Genomic DNA, 23,111 nt, shown 5'->3' with positions numbered 1-23,111 from the left:
GGCACCGTGGAATAAGAATAACGCCCCTCTGGGCTCCTTACAGCTTCATTTACATATCATAAGAATCAATTTTTTTAAGAAACTACAAGACTCACAATCAAAAGAACAAGACCGGTGGAAAAAAGGTACTCTGTTAAACATGGATTCATGAAAAAAAAAAATTGGTAAATTGCTAGTGACAGATTCCCTTTAACTCAATTTTCACTACAGTCTCACGTGAGGGACCTCAATCAGCTGGAACAGCTCTCTTCTTAGGAGACTTGAACTTCGCCACTTGATGCCATGGAGAAGGAATGGATAATTGAGGAAGCCCCACAAAATCAGCTACCGGGAGCCAAGGTGGAATGTCCATCGGCGTGATATCAAGTGCTTCCCAGATCTTGTGTAAATCATTGGGGTGTTTCACTATGATCTGTCTCCTGTTAATGGTGGTGCTTAGATCGAATGGGAACAGCCATCTTAGGCTACTTTCACACTAGCGTTCGGGGCTCCGCTTGTGAGTTCCGTTTGAAGGCTCTCGCAAGCGGCCCCGAATGGATCCGTACTGCCCTAATGCATTCTGAGTGGATGCAGATCCGCCCAGAATGCATCAGTCTGGCACAGTTTGTCCTCCGCTCCGCTCAGCAGGCGGACACCCGAACGCTTCTTGCAGCGTTCGGGTGTCCGCCTGTCCGTGTGGAGGTGATGAGGGGATTTTTGCTTCTTGGAAAATGGAGATTTATGTATATCTTCGTTTTCCATCCCTTCTATTCTATTCCTAGTATGTTGCCCTTGTTTCCCATACAACCCGATTATTCTGTGTATAATTACACCTCTTCCAGTCCTTCATATACCCCAGGAGCAACACACAACCCTTGCAGATACTTATACAGGGAGTGCAGAATTATTAGGCAAGTTTTTGAGGATTAATTTTATTATTGAACAACCACCATGTTCTCAATGAACCCAAAAAACTCATTAATATCAAAGCTGAATATTTTTGGAAGTAGTTTTTAGTTTGGTTTTAGCTATTTTAGGGGGATATCTGTGTGTGCAGGTGACTATTACTGTGCATAATTAGTAGGCAACTTAACAAAAAACAAATATATACCCATTTCAATTATTTATTTTTACCAGTGAAACCAATATAACATGGATGTCAAACTCATGGCCCTCCAGATGTTGCAAAACTACAACTCCCATCATTCCCTGATAGCTGTAGTATGCCCAGGCATGATGGGAGTTGTAGTTTTGCAACAGCTGGAGGGCCACGAGTTTGACATCCCTGCAATATAACATCTTAACATTCACAAATATACATTTCTGACATTCAAAAACAAATCAGTGACCAATATAGCCACCTTTCTTTGCAAGGACACTCAAAAGCCTGCCATCCATGGATTCTGTCAGTGTTTTGATCTGTTCACCATCAACATTGCGTGCAGCAGCAACCACAGCCTCCCAGACACTGTTCAGAGAGGTGTACTGTTTTCCCTCCTTGTAAATCTCACATTTGATGATGGACCACAGGTTCTCAATGGGGTTCAGATCAGGTGAACAAGGAGGCCATGTCATTAGATTTTCTTCTTTTATACCCTTTCTTGCCAGCCACGCTGTGGAGTACTTGGACGCATGTGATGGAGCATTGTCCTGCATGAAAATCATGTTTTTCTTGAAGGATGCAGACTTCTTCCTGTACCACTGCTTGAAGAAGGTGTCTTCCAGAAACTGGCAGTAGGACTGGGAGTTGAGCTTGACTCCATCCTCAACCCGAAAAGGCCCCACAAGCTCATCTTTGATGATACCAGCCCAGACAAGTACTCCACCTCCACCTTGCTGGCGTCTGAGTCGGACTGGAGCTCTCTGCCCTTTACCAATCCAGCCACGGGCCCATCCATCTGGCCCATCAAGACTCACTCTCATTTCATCAGTCCATAAAACCTTAGAAAAATCAGTCTTGAGATATTTCTTGGCCCAGTCTTGACGTTTCAGCTTGTGTGTCTTGTTCAGTGGTGGTCGTCTTTCAGCCTTTCTTACCTTGGCCATGTCTCTGAGTATTGCACACCTTGTGCTTTTGGGCACTCCAGTGATGTTGCAGCTCTGAAATATGGCCAAACTGGTGGCAAGTGGCATCTTGGCAGCTGCACGCTTGACTTTTCTCAGTTCATGGGCAGTTATTTTGCGACTTGGTTTTTCCACACGCTTCTTGCGACCCTGTTGACTATTTTGAATGAAACGCTTGATTGTTCGATGATCACGCTTCATCCCTCTGCAAGATATCTCACTATTTTTGACTTTTCTGAGCCTGTCAAGTCCTTCTTTTGACCCATTTTGCCAAAGGAAAGGAAGTTGCCTAATAATTATGCACACCTTATATAGGGTGTTGATGTCATTAGACCACACCCCTTCTCATTACAGAGATGCACATCACCTAATATGCTTAATTGGTAGTAGGCTTTCGAGCCTATACAGCTTGGAGTAAGACAACATGCATAAAGAGGATGATGTGGTCAAAATACTCATTTGCCTAATAATTCTGCACTCCCTGTATATAAAAATAGTTTACTGATAACATAGAGATGACAAAGCAATGGACATTATCCATAGCGATACAGATAACACAATACATAGAGGACACCACCACACACAGCCACCTCTGTTCCTGCTCACCCTGGATGCTAAGCAAATGTGGCTAATAATGTGTATGTATATACAGTATATCCAGAGTCTACCAATATTCAGTCTACTGGATCTACTCTTCTAACCAACTCACATCCAGTACCTGACCATTAGTATATGTACATATAGAGAGTCCTGCATAAACAGCATATATAATCTATTGGTAATACAATTGCCGACTACAAATATCCATATGTGCACATATAAAGTCTACTGGGATATTATACTTATATACATACCCACATACGCACACACATAACTTAGCTTGCTCCTGAAGTGCTGTTAGTCCAGTGGGTGCCAGGAAGAGAGCCCCACCCTCACTCTTTCACCTATATCTGGCTGTGTCCCGGCCCCCCACCATAGACTCGACCCTGTGAGCACCCAAATATCTTCCCCCATCTCTTGGTCAAGAGGATGTTATTCAACTGCCTTAGATATGCTAACAAGGGACACAATGTTACTGGCCATACTGAATGGGTGAATACCACTGGGTCCAATTATTAGGCATATTTGTGTGGTCATCAGGATGAGGTTCTAGCTGAAAGCCATATTTCCCTTAACAGGAGGCAAACGGATCCGTCCAGACTTACCATGTAAGTCAATGGGTACGGATCCGTTTGAAGTCGACACAATATGGCTCAATTTCAAACGTCTGAGCAACTTTCACACTTTAGAATTTTTTCTAAAATATAATGCAGACGGATCCGTTCTGAACGGATCTCATCGTCTGCATTATAGGAGCGGATCCGTCTGTGCAGACACCAGACGGATCCGCTCTGAACGCAAGTGTGAAAGTATCCTAAGTGGGTGCTTCCTGGATCTCCGCTCCGTTGTCAGCGGACGAAGGGATCTGCGCTTGGCCAGAGTGCTTGCAGCTAGATCCTGGAACAGTAAGATCTTGTTGTTGTCGAACAGGATTTCTTCTTTATCCCTTGCTGCTTTTAGAATTTCTGAAGTGTCCAGATAATTTAGCAACCGCTTCCATCAGCTCTTCTGCTGGAACCAATTCGGGAATGCCTCTCGGCCTCGCATTTGTTCTCCTTCCCCAATTTTCTTGATCTTCAAGATACAGGTAGGCATTGTTAATCTGCGAGCGAAGCGTTTGCACTTGTGATTGCATCCCTTTGCTATGTTGGACTATCGCGACTTGCGATTCTTCCAAAGCTTCCACTCTGTGCCCCATGTGCTTCACCTCCGATTTTATATCCACCAACTCCTTCATCACTGGCGATTACGCTGGGTTCAGACCTGAGCGTACGTTCAAGTCTGAACCCAGCGTAATCGCCAGTGATGAAGGAGTTGGTGGATATAAAATCGGAGGTGAAGCACATGGGGCACAGAGTGGAAGCTTTAGAAGAATCGTAAAGGGTTGGACTCTGCCTTACGGAGCTGCCAAGACAAGCTCCTTGATATATTTGGCCCACATAAAATAGAATGGAGGGTGGACGCTCTCCATTCGCTTTGGTGTTCTCATTCGGGATATAGTAATTGGGTCCCAGAGGTGGGACCCGCACACATCTGACATTGGTGGCGTATCGTAGCAGTACTCCAATAGTGTCTGAGGTGACACAATCCCTTTAAGGCAGCTTGCACACAAACATATTTTCATTCCGTTTCTATTCCTTTTTTTTTTTTTTTTTTTATGTGGACCGTATACGCATTCATTTCAAAGGGTCCGAAAAAAAAGGAAGATACTGCGTTTGCATTCCGTTTCCGTATTTCTGTTCTATCAGGGGCCAGCTGTTCCGTTACGCAAAATACAGAATGCACACGGATGTCATCCATATTTTTTGAGGACTGCAAAATACATACGGTCGTGTGCAAGAGGCCTAAGTCTAGAGATTCTGTACTTTTGATTGGAAGAATAACGGTGGCCACTGTGGAGAAACCCAACCGCCCTCATAAGTCAAAGAGATCCATTAGTCATTGCCTTGGTCAGTTGTGTGACCGATCTGGCACTGTGTCATGATGTAAACTACGATGCAGATGTGAACAGAGCCGAACGTGTTTTTTGTTTGACGTTTTGCCCTCTTTCATGCACTCTTCTCATGGGATTACAGTGTATTCTTGGACATGAACTTTGCTAAAACATTATGGAGATCTTTCTGCATTTTTTCTTATAACGTACCAGAAACAATGCATGGATTTCTAAGATGAGAACTACTTTTTATTTTAGATCTCCAACTCATTAGCAATCATATCTTAATACCAGAGCGATAACATTAACGAAGTTGTACCACAAAGACTTGACTACTCCTTCAGTATTCGTCTGTCAAAATGGTGAACGTTCTCAAGGGTGTCCTTGTAGAATGGTAAGTACATTTATTTAATTCTGTGAAAAAAACTAAATGAGGCTGTAAGGGCTGGTTTACACATTACACATTGCCTTGACAAAAAATGTGATTAAAAAAATGCATACATTTTCAGTGCATTTTTGCAGTGGATTATTTTTTTTTAAGTAACACAAGCAATGTGTTAACCCCGGCATCATGGTGCCTGTACATGATACTCTAATCTCCAGCTGCGCCTGTACTTGCCCAGTAATCTGCATGCAGAGTCTCCACCAGCTCCTTCAATAGATCAATACATAAAAATAATATTCCAGTAAAACAAGCGTGAGTCTAAAAAAACTGTTTTTATTTCACATTCTTATGGATGAGCTCTACTGTGATTTAAGTGCATATAGCTGGCCGTACAGATAGCTTGTCAGCTGTGTCCGCTATTACTTCCAACCGGTTCAATTTGGATGTGTGAGAATAAAGAATTGGGCTTGTTGAAATCCCATTGAAATCAGCGGGTTTGGCTGACGTTCATCTAATGTATATGGTAAATGATAAGAAGCCAGTTGTGCAGATCAGGATATTATTATTATTTTACTCACTTCTATACTTACAGGTTTATAGCTGCTGCAATATGAGCCTCCTGTATGGCTGTACGAGGTTTCCAAGCTATTGCCAGTTACAGCTAATGTTTTTGCATTGGCATGCAGTTTTTTCTTCTGTCAAAATCTGATATGGATCTAGACAAGATCTGACTCCTAAAACTTTTACATTTTACATCTCAAATAAAACTTAAAATGCACTATTAACTAGGCTGGAAACACACACATGCAGTCTGGGCCAAACAGAGGACTAGATATTAGTTTTTCCTTAGTATTTCCCTATCCACTGCTTTCTTTGGCTAAAAGAAAACCCTGTAGAACCATTACTATTAAAGGGGCCTTTCCATTAATTTTTTTCATCGCATATTAACAACCTATATGTGAAAATTATGTTTTTTTTTTTTTTGTTTTTTTTTAAGTGGCTGGTTTTCTGGATATCATTTTTTAAAGTCTTTCTTTGTCTTTTACTTCCTGTCCTGGCTTTTTAGCTTCCTCTTTGTTTGGACTTTTAGCACATCTAACAGGCCCACTTGATTCCCTCAAATCAGAACATTGACTCCGGCCCGAGAGAACCTCCCCTGCAGGGGGTGAATTAGAGCACCACACATTACAATGGTACCTGAAGACTCTCCTGTGGGAATCTTTATGTAGCTTATTCCACTCCTGCTATTGTTATTAGCATTATGCTTCAGACACCGTCTGTCATGGATTATGTAATGTATTTATCCAGGAAGTAGCAGATGTTGCTAATCTGTGCAGTTGATCACATTTTTAAGCACCTAGGTCCTATTGGTGGCGGGGGGAGCCAGAATGAAAAGCAACATTTTATAGCTACTCAAAACCTTACAAATTGGATCAATTCATGTGGGATGATTGGGCGATACCTCCAGTTTGTTGATGGGTCAATTATCACCACTTGTTGCAAACTGAGAATCCCTGAACTGAGAGACTTGGTTTATCACTTAGGCAGATCGCTATGTACCAAGGCTTAGATGTCAGCACTATTCCATTTTCCATCTCCTGGTGGTTCGGGGACAACGACGAACGGAAACGACAGTAAGAGGTGCACAGAGGAGAACCCATGCACCCACGGGTCATCTCATTAGAAGATTAATACATAATGATCCATTCTGTACTGCAAGTGAAATGGAACGTCGCATTCCAAGCCTAGGGGAGCAAACCGTGTCAACACAAACCATCACAAGGCATTTGCACGACATTGGGCTATGAGCCAGACATCTAGCATCAGGTGTTCCCTTGACCTCAATCCACCGTTCTCAAAGGCTATCATGGTGTAAAGCAAGACTGCAATGGAGACTGGAATAGAAGTCCATCCTCTTCAGCGATGAGCCTCACTTTTGCCTTGGACGCAATGATAGCCAGATATTGGTCTGGAGACCACATGGGCAATGTCAGAAGGGAATGTCACTCCAGTCCTACTCCCTGCATTATGGTGTGGCATATTGTACAGTAGCCAGGCCCCTCTAGTTACATTTCAGGTACACTAACAGCTCAGTATTACATTGATTTGGTCATGGAACCAGTGGTATGGACATTTCTTCAAAGTGTCCCCAGATCCAGATCTTTTCAACAGGACAGCTCCAGGTCGCATGTTGCTCGTGCTACTGTCAGCAGCCTGCATGGCCTAAACATGTTACTATAGTCTGCAGCATCTCTGGACTTGTCTCCCATCGAGCACATCTTGGACGCCATTGGTTGGAAATTGCAAAGTGCGCTGCCAGCAGGGGATCTTGTGTGCCCAAGTACATTCAACGTGGCAGAACATTCTTTAGATAACCATTAATATCAATGATTATGGCAATACTAAATATCACACTTCTCATGCAAAAATAAAATTAAAAAAAAGTTTGTTTTTTTTAATCACTGAATTCCAAGAGCGTTAACTTTTAATTTCTCCTTCCTTATGTTTTTTTTTTGTTTTGCCAGACAAGGTTTATGCTGGGTTCACACCTGAGCGTATTCGATAAGCGCTGTTTACAGGCGTTTTTATCGGGCGTTTTTGAGGCGTATTTTGGGAAGTTTTTGTATTTTGGAAACGCGAGTGGTACGCGCGTTCTTGCTATTGACCACAATGAAAAACAGAGGTGTTACGCGCGACAATACGCCCCAAAGAAGCTCCTGTACTTCTTGGTGTGTAGGGCGTTTTACAGCGTGTTCATACGCGCTGTAAAATGCTCAGGTGAGAACCATGCCCATAGGGAATCATTGGTTTTTGCCTGTTGAGTGTTTTACAGCTCGTAGGAACGAGCTGTAAAACGCTCAGGTGTGAACCCAGCCTTAGCCTTCATTGGTACCACTTTGAGGTACTTGATTGTGTCTGTGTTTTGTTTTGGGACGAGGATCCAAAGAATTCTGTTATTTTTTATCTTTATGTTGCCATGGAAATGCTTTAGCACCCTGATATTGTGGGGACGAAAGAGGGAGACCCTTGCCACTGTCTGACTGCCTAAATGGGGTTAAACAGCAGCGATTGGAGTTATCTGTCCCGGCCCTAACGGCAGGAGCCTGTCTTCAGTCGGTGCAGTCTCCCACAGTGTTTGTGTCACCTGTTGTCATCCTCGCATGTCTTATATAGATTTCATGATTCTGTTATAATCAGAATAGATATCCACTGATATAGTTATTAATCAAATAAATTCAGTTACTCATCCTGTTCTAGTTGGTGGTAATAAGCTCATGTCAGTACAGTGTCCTCAGCTAATGTTAAATCTGATGCAGGGTATTGCCTGTTTTTGTCACGTTGACACCATGTTATAAAGTGTATAAATGTAGTTTTGTGGGAAATGATTCAGCGTAGCTTTTAGATTTTTATATCATTTTGTATAGTATTAATTGGAATCTGCTCTCTGTGTGCAGAGGTGGTCTTAGGGCTTGTTCAAGCGGTCTGCGATGCACGGGCACCTTCTGTGGGGCAGCCAAATGGGGATCGTAGACCCGTTCACTTAAATGGGTCCGCGATCCGTCCGTTCTGCAAATAGAGCAAGTTCTATCTTTTTGCAGTGCGGAGGCACGGAACAGAACCCCAGAAAGCATTCCGTAGTGCTTTCGTAGTGTTCCATGCTTCCGTTCCACATCTCCAGATTTGTGGACCCATTGAAGTGAATGGGTCCACATCCGTGATTCGGAATGCACACGGAACAGTGCCTGTGTATTGCGGATCCGCAATACAGCAACGGGCAGCATACGTTACTCAGTGATTGCAGGCTGAGATATGTCAGTCTCTAATTTCCCACAAATAAGTTACAAGTTTATACTGAACACATCATGTTTAATGTATCAGGTTCCCTTCTATGCTGTTATGCACTTGTATCTGTGCATATGCCAGAGGTATCCTTTACCGTTCTGCACCTGAACTTTAGAGGAGGAAGCGGTTACGTGACCGCTGCCATCTTGTTGAGATACGGAAGTGTAAGATTCTAGGCTTCTGTGTTGGCATCACTAATACCAGGGTAGCCAGGGGACTCCAACTTCAGAGATGGAGTATGCTACACAATAGCGTGTGCTTGCATGGAAAATACGTTACCGTTTATGGGCTTAGGATTTAAAGGGTTTGTCTAACCCCACTCTGATACCAATCTATGAGAATGCAGCCTATTATCCTGCAAAGGGGATAAGCAGAAAATTATCCATGAGATAGAAGCCAATTTTCCTCATCTTAGAGGAATAGAATTCCTTCCTGTCTCCAAATCTAGCAATGAGTATACCTCCCTGGATCAACGACCCTGCTCCAGAAATCTAATAACTATAACCTGTAAGGCCTCATGCAAACGGCGGGTCGGCAATCCACAGCTGCTGGCCTTGTGCACCACGCATCACAGATGCGGACCCAGTCACTTGAATTGGTCCGCAATTCCGGAGATGCGGAACGGAGTCACGGAACGGAACACCGGAAGCGCTATGGAGTGCTTCCGTGGTGTTTCTTTCCGTTGTTCCGCACCGCCGAGCCTCGAGTACCCAGTATGGTTTCAATCGGACTTTTGCCTGGGGCTCAATGACAGTGTCATGCTGGATTATGGAAGTGCGTCCAGGGAGGTCTGTGAACACATCCGTGTTCTGACTAACGAACTCCTTGGCCTCCTGAATCTGTTTAGAGGAGAGGCTGTCAGCAATTTTTACTCTTGCATCAGACAGAGGTACCGGTACCTCTTCTCCTAGAAAACCCAGCCACAGCGGGCTGTCTTCTGTACAGGTTTCCCTATCTTTCCACGGTTTGAGTAAATTCATATGGTAAACCTGCTCCGGCTTTCGCCGCCCTGGCTGGTGTACCTTGTAGTTTACATCTCCAATTTTCTCAAGTACCTAGTATGGCCTCTGCCACCTAGCCAGGAACTTGCTGTCCACGATTGGCACCAGAACCAAAACCCGATCACTCGGATTAAAGATCCATACCCGAGCCTGCCTATTATAGACCCGACTCTGGGCTCGCTGAGCTACCTCCATATGCTCCCTAACAAGAGGCAACACTGTCTCTATCCGATCTTGCATCTGGGTAACATACTCAATGACACTTTTTATGTGGATTGGGTTGTTGTTCCCACGCCTTTTTGGCCACGTCCAAGAGACCGCGAGGGTGTCTGCCATATAGCAGTTCGAAGGGCGAGAACCTGCGAACATGAAATGGGGCAGAAGGAGGTCCCAGTCCTTCCCATCTTTAGCCACCACCCATTTCAACATATATTTTTTATTGTTTGATTAAACCTTTCTACAAGACTGTCCATTTGCGGATGGTAAACGGACGTCCGTGTTTTATGTGCAGCAACTTACAGAGTTCCCTCATCACCTTGGACATAAGAGGGGTCCATTGGTCGGTCAGAACCTCTTTAGGTAGTCCTGCTTGGGAAAACATCTTCATTAACTCCTTTACTATGAGTTTGGCAGAGGTATATCGCAGTGGCACTGCCTCCGGGGTACCGAGTGGCGTAGTCTAGAATGACTAAGATGTGTTGATGTCCTCTGGTGGACTTCGTTACTGGGCCTATGAGGACCATAGCTATTCGGTCAAATGGTACTTCGATAATCGGGAGAGGTACTATGGAAATGTGGCTGGGGGCTAGTTATCTGGCAGGTCGGGCAAGACTTACAAAAGTCTTCCACTTCTTTGAATATGCTGGGCCAGTAAAACTGCTGTAGAATACGATCCTGAGTTTTCTGCAGCCCCAGGTGACCCCCAAGAACATGTTCGTGGGCTAGATCTAACACAAGCTTGTGATAACCCTTGGGGACCACTAACTGTTCAATAGGCTTACCCCGTAGTTGGTTTACCCGATACAACAGATCCTGATGAACCACAAAATGGGGAAACACTGACTTTGTTCAAGGTTGTTGTGGTTCACCATCTACGAACACATTTTCCCAAGTACGGGATAGAGTTTGGTCCCGATGTCTGGAGGCATTGAGGTCTGCCAATTTGGGACCCGGCCGCAAGTCCTCCACGTCTCCCACCATAACACTTAGCGGGGTTGTCTCCCCCTCTTCCACCGAAGTGGCAGTCGCCTGTACCGCTTGCCCTTCGGTCTCAGGTTCCCAGGGTTTTGGTATCAGTTACTCTCATAGCAGGCCACAGTGCCGGGAAGTCTCTCCCTATTATGAGTTCATAATGTAGATTTGTGGCGACAGCCACCTCGTGGGTCCATCTACCGGCCACTGTGGTTAGAGACACCAGCGCGGTGGGGTAGTCTTTTAAGTCTCCGTGGATGCACATCACCCCGACTTTCCAGCCAGTACACTCAGTGGACCGCACCAGGGTAGCCCTTACCAGGGTCACCAGACTCCCTGAGTCCAGCAGACCCTCCGCCGGAGAGTCTCCCACTTCCACCTAGCACAAGTGCTCTAGAGACTCTGGGGTACCTGTTGCACACAGCCTCCTGGCATATAGTGACTGACGGTAGTTAGTGTCCATGGGCTCAACCCGATAGTAGGTTAGCCCTTACATGGCCAGGCTGCTGACACCGCCAGCATACTATCGGAGCCAGGTCCGCCGTGGTTACATCCCGGGCGGGTTTTATCGGCTCAAATCTTCAGGCCTGGGGTGGAGATTTCCGTGGTTTGCTGAACCTCTCCCCGACAGAACCCTCCTTTTACATTCCTGGTAGCTTCAAAGCGTTCCACCAGGTCCACCATCTCAAGGGCATTGCCAGGAGACATCTGGACAATCCAGTGCTGGAGAGGGTATGGCAAAGCCCTCCAGAACATATCTGCTAACAAACAATCCAGCATAGCAGCGGGACTCGGCACGTCAGGCTGTAGCCATATTTGCAAGGGGTGAAGTAAGTTATAATACTGGGGTCTTGCAGGCTCCGCTGGGTTGAACCCCCACTGATGCACCCGCTGGGCCCGGACCAACACATTCACCCCAGTCTTGCCAGAATCTCACCCTTGACTTTCTGGTAGTCGGCAGCTTGATCTTCCGGCAAGTCGAAATACACCCGCTGGGAATCTGATGGAATAGAGCGACTATCTCAGCCCACTGGTCATGGGGTAGCTTTTTCGTGATGGCCACTTTCTCATACATTGCCAGGTCGGTTTCTATGTCGCGTCTGCAGCGGTCATCCTTAGGAATCGCAGCACGGACTGCTTTCTGGGCATCGTGGACGCTCAGGGTTGCTCCTGCTGTCTGCAAAGCCATCATGTGTTGTAGCAGCAACTGGTTAGTCTCCTGCTGCTGCTTATTAGCCTTGCGTTGCTGCAGGTTTGTCTCTTCATGCTGCAGATTAGCCTCCATGAGGGCCTTCACAACAGCCTCCATTTTGTCGTGGGGCACTGGTTGTAATACAGTTGGTTTAATGTACCACATACAACCGTGCCTGAAAAATGCAGAAACCCAAAATATCGTGTTTATGCCAGCCTCACTGCTCTTGCACGCATCTTCCACCAATTGTGGGGTTTTGCTCTGGTAGACAGGATTAGCGGACGCAATATAGAGGCAACAACAAGTTCTTTGGATCAAACAGTTCAGTGTTTTATTCATACTTTATGACTGCTTGTTTTGTCACTTGCCTAAACAAGCAAAAAGTCACCTTGCGGTGTTGGTGGTAATTCACACCATGCGGCAATTCTGCCTCAAAGAGTCCTTGCTGATAGCAGCACCAACCTGTTTTCATGCCAAAACAGGTAGCAAAGCCTTCATCCAGACATAAGGCTCCCAGATCCCAACACAGAGCCTCTGAGCCCAGCTGCCTATTTGAGGACAGCCAGGTGCTGCCAAAACCCGGTCCAGCACTTAAAATCCCGTCCGGTATTTGACCTCATCTGGCTGGAAACCAGCCCAGCAGCTCATGCTGGGAGGAAAATACCTGTTTTTTTTTTTTTTTTCCAGACAAAACCTACTGTGTCACATTAGGCACAATTTTATTTTATTGTAAATTATTTTAGGATTAGTACAAAGTGTATTTGTGTAATGTAAAAAATGCCTGCTGTGTGGATGACCAATATTCCCTCTGATGTTTGTGTTTGCAGTGATCCAGCTATGAAACAGTTCCTTTTATACCTGGATGAAACAAATGCTTTAGGAACCAAGTTCATTATCCAGGACTTGGATGAAACCCACGTGTTTGTCTTAGCTGAATTGGTTGCTGTTCTTCAGGAGAAGGTTGGGGAGCTGATGGATCAGAATTCCTTTCCAGTCACACAGAAGTAAAATCTATGGACTGTATGGATTCACATGGATTTTTCACTATGTACAAACTTAATTTACTATGTTCTATATCTCCTTAAAGGGATTCTGTCACCTCATTTTAGCCTATTGAGCTGCGGACATGCATAGCTGGATCACCGCTAGCATGCCCGCAATATACCTGTCCCATAGTGCTGTGTGCTTTTATTGTGTTTAAAAAATGATTTTATAAATATGTAAATGAGCCTGGTAAGGAGCCCAAGGGGCTGTACTAACCTTCTTTGGAGCCCAGCCACGCCCCCCCTGTGAAGGAGCCCAGCACCGCATGCATCCTGCAAATCTCCTCCTTGCTCAGAGTTAGATCGCCGTAATCTTGCGATGCGCAGTGCCGGCATAGTGTTCCTTCCCTGTGCTGGCATCAGCCTCAGGGAAGGAACTACGCATGTGCAAGCTCGCGCATCGCAAGATTACGGCGTTATGACTCTGTGAGCAGTCGATGCTGGGCTCCTTTTCGGGGCTTACCAGGCTCATTTACATATCTATAAAATTATTTTTTAAACACAGCAAAAGCACACACCGCTATGGGACAGGTATATTGCGGGGATCTAGCCGTGCATGTCTGCAGCTTTATAGGCCAAAAGGAGGTGACAGAATCCCTTTAAATCCAGACCACTTCAGCTTATACTGGTTATTTTAACATTTCTTTGTGTTATTTTGCCAATAAAGTTCACATAACATCGTTGTGTGATTTAATTTGTTTTTATCCTTTTGTAAATCAAACTTTGCCACGTTTTCTATCTGCATATGTTCACTTCAGTGGGAGCAGCGCGAGAAGTAACCGGTACTGTCCACTACACAGTGGACAAAGTGATATAGTTCCAGTGCTGACTTTTGGCATCAAAGCTACTGAAGAACGATAGGCGATGTCCTTTCCTGAGGACATCAGTAATAATCAGAGCACCTGGACTTGTTGTATTGTCTCTTGAAGACATTTCACTAGTCATCCATCTGGGTTTCTGAATTAGAATTGTAATGACTACCAAAACGTCTTAAAAAAAAACAAGTCTAGTTGCTCTGACTTACTACTGATGTACCATAACCATAGTGAATGAGAACCTTCACCGACATATTCTGAGGCTGGGCCATCACTTGTAGAATCCTGGATGACCCCCTTTACCTACTTTGTGCTCTTTTGTCAATTTCAAGTCCACTGTACCAGTTGAAAGAAACATATTCAGCTGCCCCCTACTGCAGCTTTATGATCCCCATCCTGTAAGCTTGTGGATGGGGTTATGTCTGCAGTTGAAGCCAATGACTGGTCTCAGTGGGGATCTGTCCCCAAGCGGCATGTCACTACTAGGTCATATGCTGCTTGAGGACCTGTCACCTCTGAGACCAGTCTTGGCTTCAGCGTCACTAATTTTCTCATCCATTCCAGAAGTTTACAGGATGAGGACTGGAAGACCACAGATGGGAGCTTGAACAGAGCATCAGGGAGCATGTGTTTTTTTTTTTGTTGTTTTTTTTAAACAGGTACAGCAGGCTGTGCTTGAATTTTTAAAAAGTGCACAAACCTAGAAAACTCTATTATTTCAGTTAATATGCTGAAAACTGTGCAGATTTACTAATGCTATAGATTAATAAACTTAGACAGGCTGTTTAGACATGCAGAAAATTTATCACAGTGGCTCACACTGGATGACATTTTTTTTTTTTTTAACCCTGTACCGGTTATTGGTTGTCTTGGTTTTGGACAGAATTTTCCAACAGAATTGTGGCACAATTGTGCTCCAAAATGTTAGGCCATGTCCTTTTCACATTATGCCATGACCCTCGTTAAGCACATTTTGGCGCAATTTACACTGTGCTCTGGGTGTTCTTACGGAAGTAAATGTTTGCTATTTTCAAGTTCCACTTCATCCCAAATATACTGTACATGATTACTATCTGGTCAAGGGTCACTGGGGTACTCAGTCGTTTCTTTCCATGAGATAATGTAACAAATCTTGTTTGTAATATTCATTAGAAAACTAATAGACTGCAGCCATAAAGAGATGCATGTGATCAGCCGTACTCAGGGTGGTGGCATTTAACCAGTCGTCAGCTCGGCCTAATGCGTGCCATTTCTGTCATCATTGCATCACCACCAGATTCTGACCAACAGCCATGGGGAATGTGCACCCAGGGTTGGTTGGTTGGTTGTGAAGTCAAGAGACTGGTCAGTAGATCACATCCATGGAGTCTACAAGCTTCTACATTTGTATGGCACAACATTGTAAGTAAATTACCTAAGATTTGATTTGTATGGCCGTTTGCTCAATAACTGAGATCTGTGGTGCTGAAAACACCATTCTTGTTCTGGAAACTGGTGGTGGTCTGTGCTCATTGACTACAATGATGTTACTTTCTGAGTCCATCTAAAACATGTCAGAAGATCATTTTGGATGGATTTCTTTATTAAGTATTCTGTGGAATGTTTTGCAGTGGAAATTGTTTATTGGGTGGAAGTGAACATTTGTGAAAAATTTTACTTGCTTGTGAAGAAACATAAATAATATCCTTTTCTGGTGCTGTAAATGGCACCTGGGGGAGAGGAGTTAATATTTCATCTTTCACTCTGAAGGACCTTTCTTGTACTGTATTACAAAGCAAATCCATTGATTTGAATGTGCTTGCTTAATTTTGCACATCATGGCACTACCGAGAAATTGAAGTTACTGGCTCACTGCAGGTTTCTCACAGTTTACTGCTGATTGTTGAAGGTCCCAATAGGAGGGAGACTTTATGATTATCTTACTGTCAAAGGACACTTCTGAGGGTGCCTTCACACGCAGCAGATTTTGTGGCAGAAAATTCTGTGACTGAAAATCAGTTCCATTTACTTTAATTTACATTAATGGGGCTTGCAGAAATCTATGTGCTTGCTGACCCATTTAGGCTACTTTCACACTTGCGTTCGGGGCTTCGCTTGTGAGTTCCGTTTGAAGGCTCTCACAAGCGGCCCCGAACGGATCCGTCCAGCCCTAATGCATTCTGAGTGGATGCGGATCCGCTCAGAATGCATCAGTCTGGCACCGTTTGTCCTCCGCTCCGCTCAGCAGGCGGACACCCGAACTTGCAGCGTTCGGGTGTCCGCCTGGCCGTGCGGAGGCAAACGGATCTGTCCAGACTTATAATGTAAGTCAATGGGGACGGATCCGTTTGAAGTTGACACAATATGGCTCAATTTTCAAACTGATCCTTCCCCCATTGATTTTCAATGTAAAGTCAAAACGGATCCGTTTGCATTATCATGGTAATGCAAACGGATCCTTTCTGAACGGATCTAAGCGTTTGCATTATAGGTGCGGATCCGTCTATGCAGATACCAGACGGATCCTCGCCTAAACGCAAGTGTGAAAGTAGCCATAAATGAATTAGTATTGGGGCGCCTTTGGACTTTAGCGGTCTAGTGAGCGTGTGGACACAAGGCGCATATCACAACCGGATGTTTTTAGTACAATCAGATTTATTGTAGGACAATGCGTTTCGGGGTTCAAAGGACCCCTTTTTCAAGTCTATAAAAACACATAAGTCGTAAAAAGGTACAGATATCAGATATATGTACAGTACAGACCAAAAGTTTGGACACACCTTCTCATTCAAAGAGTTTTCTTTATTTTCATGACTATAAAAATTGTAGATTCACACTGAAGGCATCAAAACTATGAATTTACACATGTGGCATTATATACAAAACAAAAAAGTGTGAAACAACTGAAAATATGTCATATTCTAGGTTCTTCAAAGTAGCCACCTTTTGCTTTGATTACTGCTTTGCACACTCTTGGCATTCTCTTGATGAGCTTCAAGAGGTAGTCACCTGAAATGGTCTTCCAACAGTCTTGAAGGAGTTCCCAGAGATGCTTAGCACTTGTTGGCCCTTTTGCCTTCACTCTGCGGTCCAGCTCACCCCAAACCATCTTGATTGGGTTCAGGTCCGGTGACTGTGGAGGCCAGGTCATCTGGCGCAGCACCCCATCACTCTCCTTCATGGTCAAGTAGCCCTTAAACAGCCTGGAGGTGTGTTTGGGGTCATTGTCCTGTTGAAAAAGAAATGATGGTCCAACTAAACGCAAACTGGATGGAATAGCATGCCGCTGCAAGATGCTGTAGTAGCCATGCTGGTTCAGTATGCCTTCAATTTTGAATAAATCCCCAACAGTGTCACCAGCAAAGCACCCACACACCATCACACCTCCTCCTCCATGCTTCACGGTGGGAACCAGGCATGTAGAGTCCATCCGTTCACCTTTTCTGCGTCACACAAAGACACGGTGGTTGGAACCAAAGATCTCAAATTTGGATTGATCAGACCAAAGCACAGATTTCCACTGGTCTAATGTCCATTCCTTGTGTTCTTTAGCCCAAGCAAGTCTCTTCTGCTTGTTGCCTGTCCTTAGCAGTGGTTTCCTAGCAGATATTCTTCCATGAAGGCCTGATTCACACAGGCTGCTAGAACTCTGTGTGGCATTGACCTGGTCTCTAATCTGAGCTGCTGTTAACCTGTGATTAAGGTTGGTGACTCGGATGAACTTATCCTCCGCAGCAGAGGTGACTCTTGGTCTTCCTTTCCTGGGGCAGTCCGCATGTGAGCCAGTTTCTTTGTAGCGCTTGATGGTTTTTGTGACTGCACTTGGGGACACTTTCAAAGTTTTCCCAATTTTTCGGACTGACCGACCTTCATTTCTTAAAGTAATGATGGCCACTTGTTTTTCTTTAGGCTACTTTCACACTAGCGTTCGAGCGGATCCGTTCTGAACGGATCCGCTCATATAAATGCAGACGGTGGCTCCGTTCAGAACGGATCCGTCTGCATTATAACTTAGAAAAATTTTCTAAGTGTGAAAGTAGCCTGAGCGGATCCGTTCAGACTTTACATTGAAAATCAATGGGGGACGGATCCGCTTGAAGATTGAGCCATATGGTGTCATCTTCAAGCGGATCCGTCCCCATTGACTTCCATTATAAGTCGGAACGGATCCGCTCGCCTCCGCACGGCCAGGCGGACACCCGAACGCTGCTTGCAGCGCTCAGGTGTCCGCTCACTGAGCGGAGCGGAGGCTGAGCGCTGGCAGGCGGATGCATTCTCAGTGAATCCGCCTCCACTGAGAATGCATTAGGGCCAGACGGCTGCGTTCAGGGCCGCTCGTGAGCTCCTTCAAACGGAGCTCACGAGCGGACACCTGAACGCAGGTGTGAAAGGAGCCTTACTTAGCTGCTTTTTTCTTGCCATAATACAAATTCTAACAGTCTATTCAGTAGGACTATCCGCTGTGTATCCACCTGACTTCTCCACAACGCAACTGATGGTCCCAACCCCGTTAGGCAAGAAATCCCACTTATTAAACCTGACAGGGCACACCTGTGAAGTGAAAACCATTTCAGGTAACTACCTCTTGAAGCTTATCAAGAGAATGCCAAGAGTGTGCAAAGCAGTAATCAAAGCAAAAGGTGGCTACTTTGAAGAACCTAGAATATGACATATTTTCAGTTGTTTCCCACTTTTTTGTTATGTATATAATTCCACACGTGTTAATTCATAGTTTTGATGCCTTCAGTGTGAATCTACAATTTTCATAGGCATGAAAATAAAGAAAACTCTTTGAATGAGAAGGTGTGTCTAAACTTTTGGTCTGTATTGTGTGTGTTTATATATGTGTGTGTGTGTGTGTGTATATATATATATATATATATGTATAGGGGTGGGTGATATGGCCTAAAATCTATATTGCGATATATATGCAATATATTATTTTCTTCTGTATGTATACAAAAAATGCAAATTAATAAACTTTGCAAGATATTTTTAATATGTGTATTGTGCAACACATCTTTTTCCAAACAATGTAAAGATGAAGTGTTAGTAAAACACAAATTTCTTGAAAATAAAGTGCAAAATGTAAAATAATAAACATTACATTTCTTCCTCCTGTCCTGATTACTTAGGCTCGCCTCCATTCGCATCACTGGTTCTCCTTTCTGGCTCGGTTGAGGATCAGGAGAACGGAAAGGACGGATTCGGCACATAACTGTCCACTAACTGAGCGTAACGGAGCCTAAAGACCCCATAGACTATAATGGGTCCGTTCCGTGTCCGCTCAGAACATGATTTTTGAGCGGAGACGAAAGTAGTGCATGCAGGACTTTCGTCTCCGCTAAAAAATCATGTTCTGAGCGGACACGGAACGGACCCCTATTATAGTCTATGGGGTCTTTAGGCTCCGTTACACTCAATTAGGTGTGTCAGTTATCTGCAGAAAGGAGAAACGGTGATGTGTGAACGAGCCCTTACTTATATTGCACAAAAATAAAAAGCTGCACATATTTGAAGGAAAAAAACTTCAAGTTCAACAGGTTTCTTAACGGTAAACGGTTAAAGGGAACCTGACACCTGTCATCAACTTTATGCTGCCCAGACTAACTGCAGCATAAAGTAGAGACAGGTGAGTTGATTTCATCAGTCTGTGTAGTTTAAAAGTGGCTGCTGAAAACCAACATCACAATTATTGCAGACTGGGCCTGGAAAAGAGTCACGGCCACCTGAGAAGAGTCCTGGTTATTCATGAATTCCTGCTCTCCCGCCCACCTGCTGATGACTGACAGTCTTCTACCTAGTTTTCTCCCTTTCTTTCTAGGAGAGAACTTCCAATCATCAGCAGATGGTGGAGAGCAGGTGATTATGAATAACCATTCTTCTCAGGTAGATTTGACTCTTTATTTTTTTTTCAGGGCCTGGGCTGCAATGTTTATGATGCTGGTTCTCACTTACTTTTAGTTAATGAGTGACACACCGCTGAAATCAGAATTTTTGTCATTATTTTATGCTGCCGTCAGTGAGGTCAGCATAAAGGTGATGACCGGTTCCCTTTAAATATATAACAAATTGCAAACTTGCAAATTAATATGTAGTGTGAGTGCGACTGAACGTCAGTGTTTATGCTCCTTGCGTGCCGTCATTACATTTAATATCTGCTTATTAGTCCAGAGGAGCTGAGCGTTACTTTCGCACCCTCACTGAATAGTTTTATTAAAATACTACTTTATTAATATATCCTTTAAAATCACTTTGTGTTAGACAAGCACTTCAGCCGAGGTTTCTCGCCAGGAACACAAGTTTGTCCACAGTCTCGGGCTTCAGTGCAGATCGGTGGGATGTTACTATATTGCCACTGGTGCTGAATGCCCTTTCTGAAGGGGCACAGATATTTCTTGGCTAGGCTTGCCACCCTGGGAAAATTTGCCTGGTGCAACCTCCACCACTCCAGTGGGTCAGCTTCTCCTTCTACATCCAGTGCCTGCAGGTGACTCTTAAAGGGAACCTTTCATGATTATAATCTAACTAATTATATACAATCATTAACTACTAAAAAGTGCCTTAGATGTATTCACTTACTGGTGTGAAGGATGGTTACCTCATAATATACACACAAAGATGCCACATGCTAATGAGCTGATTTGAGTCCAGCGTGATGTCATTGAGTCCAGCGTTTTTTTAATTTAGAGCTATAGCCACTCCCCTGCACACCTTCTGCTGATTCATATGGAAAATAACTGTCAATCAGCAGCAGGTAGGCGGGGAGAGTCAGGAGCTCATGAATATTCATGACTCATCATTATGAGCTGGAGCTTTTCAATACAAGATGTTGGCAGATTGACAGGGTCAATTAAAGAAAGTGACCCAGCATTTTGCTAAGAGAATCTGTCACTTATTTATGTTGCCCTTAGTTAGGACACCATAAAACTGGTGACAGGTTCCCTTTAAGCTCAATTTTAATCGCTACTCTGTCAGTGAGGGCAGCTGGGCCAGGCCTAGCAGATGCATGTTTTAAAAAGCTGCCCAGACTTTGTTTACTCCTCTTGGGTTATCTCTTGGCTTCTCCAGCAGCTCCTGTGCTTGTGTGTGATGGTGATGACTCTGTGGCAGACACAGCTTGCTTCTCTAGCAGTGCCTGAATTTCTGCTGCTGCCTTTTGTGAAGAAGAACTCTCTTCGGTCATCTGCTATATATGATGATTTGAAGCGTGGGTCAAACAAGGAGACCATATTCAGGAGGTTATCAGTTGCAACGTCAGAGTACTTCTCATTTAAATACTTGAGGATGGCTGTCTTCATGTCCTTCTTCAGTTCTGTGTCAATGTCATCATCAGCTAGAGGAAGAACTGTGGTGTTTAGAAGGTGGAGCACAGGTTTGACAGTCGACACACTCACATACTCTTCTCCAGACAGAGCATCTGTGAACTCCAACAGGGGACTGAGGGTCTTGTTCATAGATTCTAACACATCAATGACCTGCCAAGTTGGTACCAGGTGCCTGGTTTTCCTCTCTGCTTTCAGGACCTGTGATATGGCCTTCTCTTGTTCAAGCAGCCGCTGAATCATCTGTTGTCGAGACCCCATCTTGTTGGTGTTTCAGTGATGAGACGGTGAGGAGGCAGGTTTAGCTCAGCCTGGGCATTAGCCATTTCTCTCTTACTTTTACAAGTGTAAGAAAAGGCACTCACTATTTTCTTGCATTTGCCAATTGCATGTTCAACACGGGCGTCTTTCACACTTCTCTCTAAGGACAAAATTGGAAGATATCATTAGCACATCAACCCCTGCATAATGTAACTAGTCTAGGACTAAAAGAAAAGTCTACCTACCTATGGCGAGGTAGAGCCTGTGACCAAAGCACTGCAGTCTTGTGTAGCCGTTAATTTCCACTGCTTTCACAATATTTGCGCCATTGTCTGTGGTTATGCAGACTTGTAACTCTTCTTTAAGTCCCCATGACTCGAGCGCTTTCTTCAATCCCTGAGATACCAGTTCATCCGTATGATCCTTGGGAAAACAAGATGTCTGTAGGCTTCTGCTGCACAACTTCCACTCGTCATTGATGAAGTGGATTGTGTGACTAATGTAAGGGTCCATTGTGCGACTCGACCACAAGTCCGTAGTAGTTGCAAAGTATTTTATGCTCCGGAGTTCGTTCTTTACTTGCATGCGGACTTTAGCCAAACTGAAGTGCCCAAACTGTATGACAAAGTATTTGCGGCTAGGTACCTCATAACGTGGATTGAGTGTCTTAATCATGTTCTGAAAGTCGCTTTTCTCCACTGTAAGAAACTGAACCATGTCCTTACACAGGTACAGGGTAATGGCTTTTGTAATATCAATCCTTTTTTTTTTTTGTCATACGGAGTGCCTTTAGAAAATGCTTTCACAATATCGGTCTGCTGGTGTGTAGGGGAAGGGTCAACTTTTTTCTTTCCACTTGACCGACTGGCTGTTTGTGGAGGAGGGCGCAGTTTTTGGCTATCTTCATATTCCAAAACGTGCTTCATTTTGAGGTGATGAAACAAATTGGTTGTATTCCCTCTCTTCGCTATTATTGTCACCCGACATAGTTTGCAGATTATATTTTTCTGCTCCACATCCGACTCCTTAGACCCAAACCAGGTCCATATGACCAACATCGCACCGGTCTTCTTTATGAGCACCTCCTCCTCTTCCTCCTCCCCACATGTAAGCTCCTCCATGAAGTTGACCAAAACAGGCACAACTTGATCTTGATGACATATAGGGCGCCTGCAGGAAACGATTATTTTAGCAATCGAGTACTCGTCTCTAATAAGACAAACCTTATCTTAAACTATTACTAACGTATTGCTAATTGCTTTTTAAAAACCATATTTTTATGTGGTATAGCAAATCATCAGCCCCATGTCATTTGCTGTCAGTCAGCGTCAGACCCATGGCATTTGCCGATTGCCATCATCAGACATGTCCCCCAGAGCAAGTGCCATCAGCCCCATGGCCATCATCTATCAGACTGTGTGATGATGGCAAATGCCATGGGGCTATGGCACTGGCTCATTGCTGGGGGACACATGTCTGATGACTGCAAATGCCATGGGG

General features: G+C 44.4%; 2 protein-coding genes across 3 annotated transcripts in view; both read left to right on the top strand.

The window, feature by feature from the left end:
* GTF2H5 (general transcription factor IIH subunit 5) overlaps window positions 1–13,464 on the top strand; it is a 71,147-nt gene extending 57,683 nt beyond the window's left edge. Inside the window, exons 2-3 of the mRNA XM_044289311.1 lie at window positions 4,835–4,970; window positions 13,016–13,464. Coding sequence (XP_044145246.1) covers window positions 4,936–4,970; window positions 13,016–13,196 — 216 coding nt within the window. The 5' untranslated portion in view covers window positions 4,835–4,935 and the 3' untranslated portion in view covers window positions 13,197–13,464. The remainder of the gene's footprint in view (window positions 1–4,834; window positions 4,971–13,015) is intronic.
* Window positions 1–23,111, top strand: part of SERAC1 (serine active site containing 1) — a 284,627-nt gene that overhangs the window by 57,659 nt on the left and 203,857 nt on the right. The window contains exon 1 of one of the 2 annotated variants that reach the window (XM_044289308.1): window positions 4,839–4,970. The exons of the other annotated variant lie outside the window; for it this stretch is intronic. The gene's annotated coding sequence lies outside the window, so the exon portion shown is untranslated. Of the gene's footprint in view, window positions 1–4,838; window positions 4,971–23,111 lie in introns of those variants that run through there. 2 annotated transcript variants of the gene reach the window in all.

Source organism: Bufo gargarizans, chromosome 4 (genome assembly GCF_014858855.1).
Source record: "Bufo gargarizans isolate SCDJY-AF-19 chromosome 4, ASM1485885v1, whole genome shotgun sequence".
Classification (NCBI taxonomy): domain Eukaryota; kingdom Metazoa; phylum Chordata; class Amphibia; order Anura; family Bufonidae; genus Bufo; species Bufo gargarizans.
The sequence above is the reverse complement of the archived record's forward strand: the minus strand, read 5'-3'. Positions and strand labels throughout refer to the sequence as shown.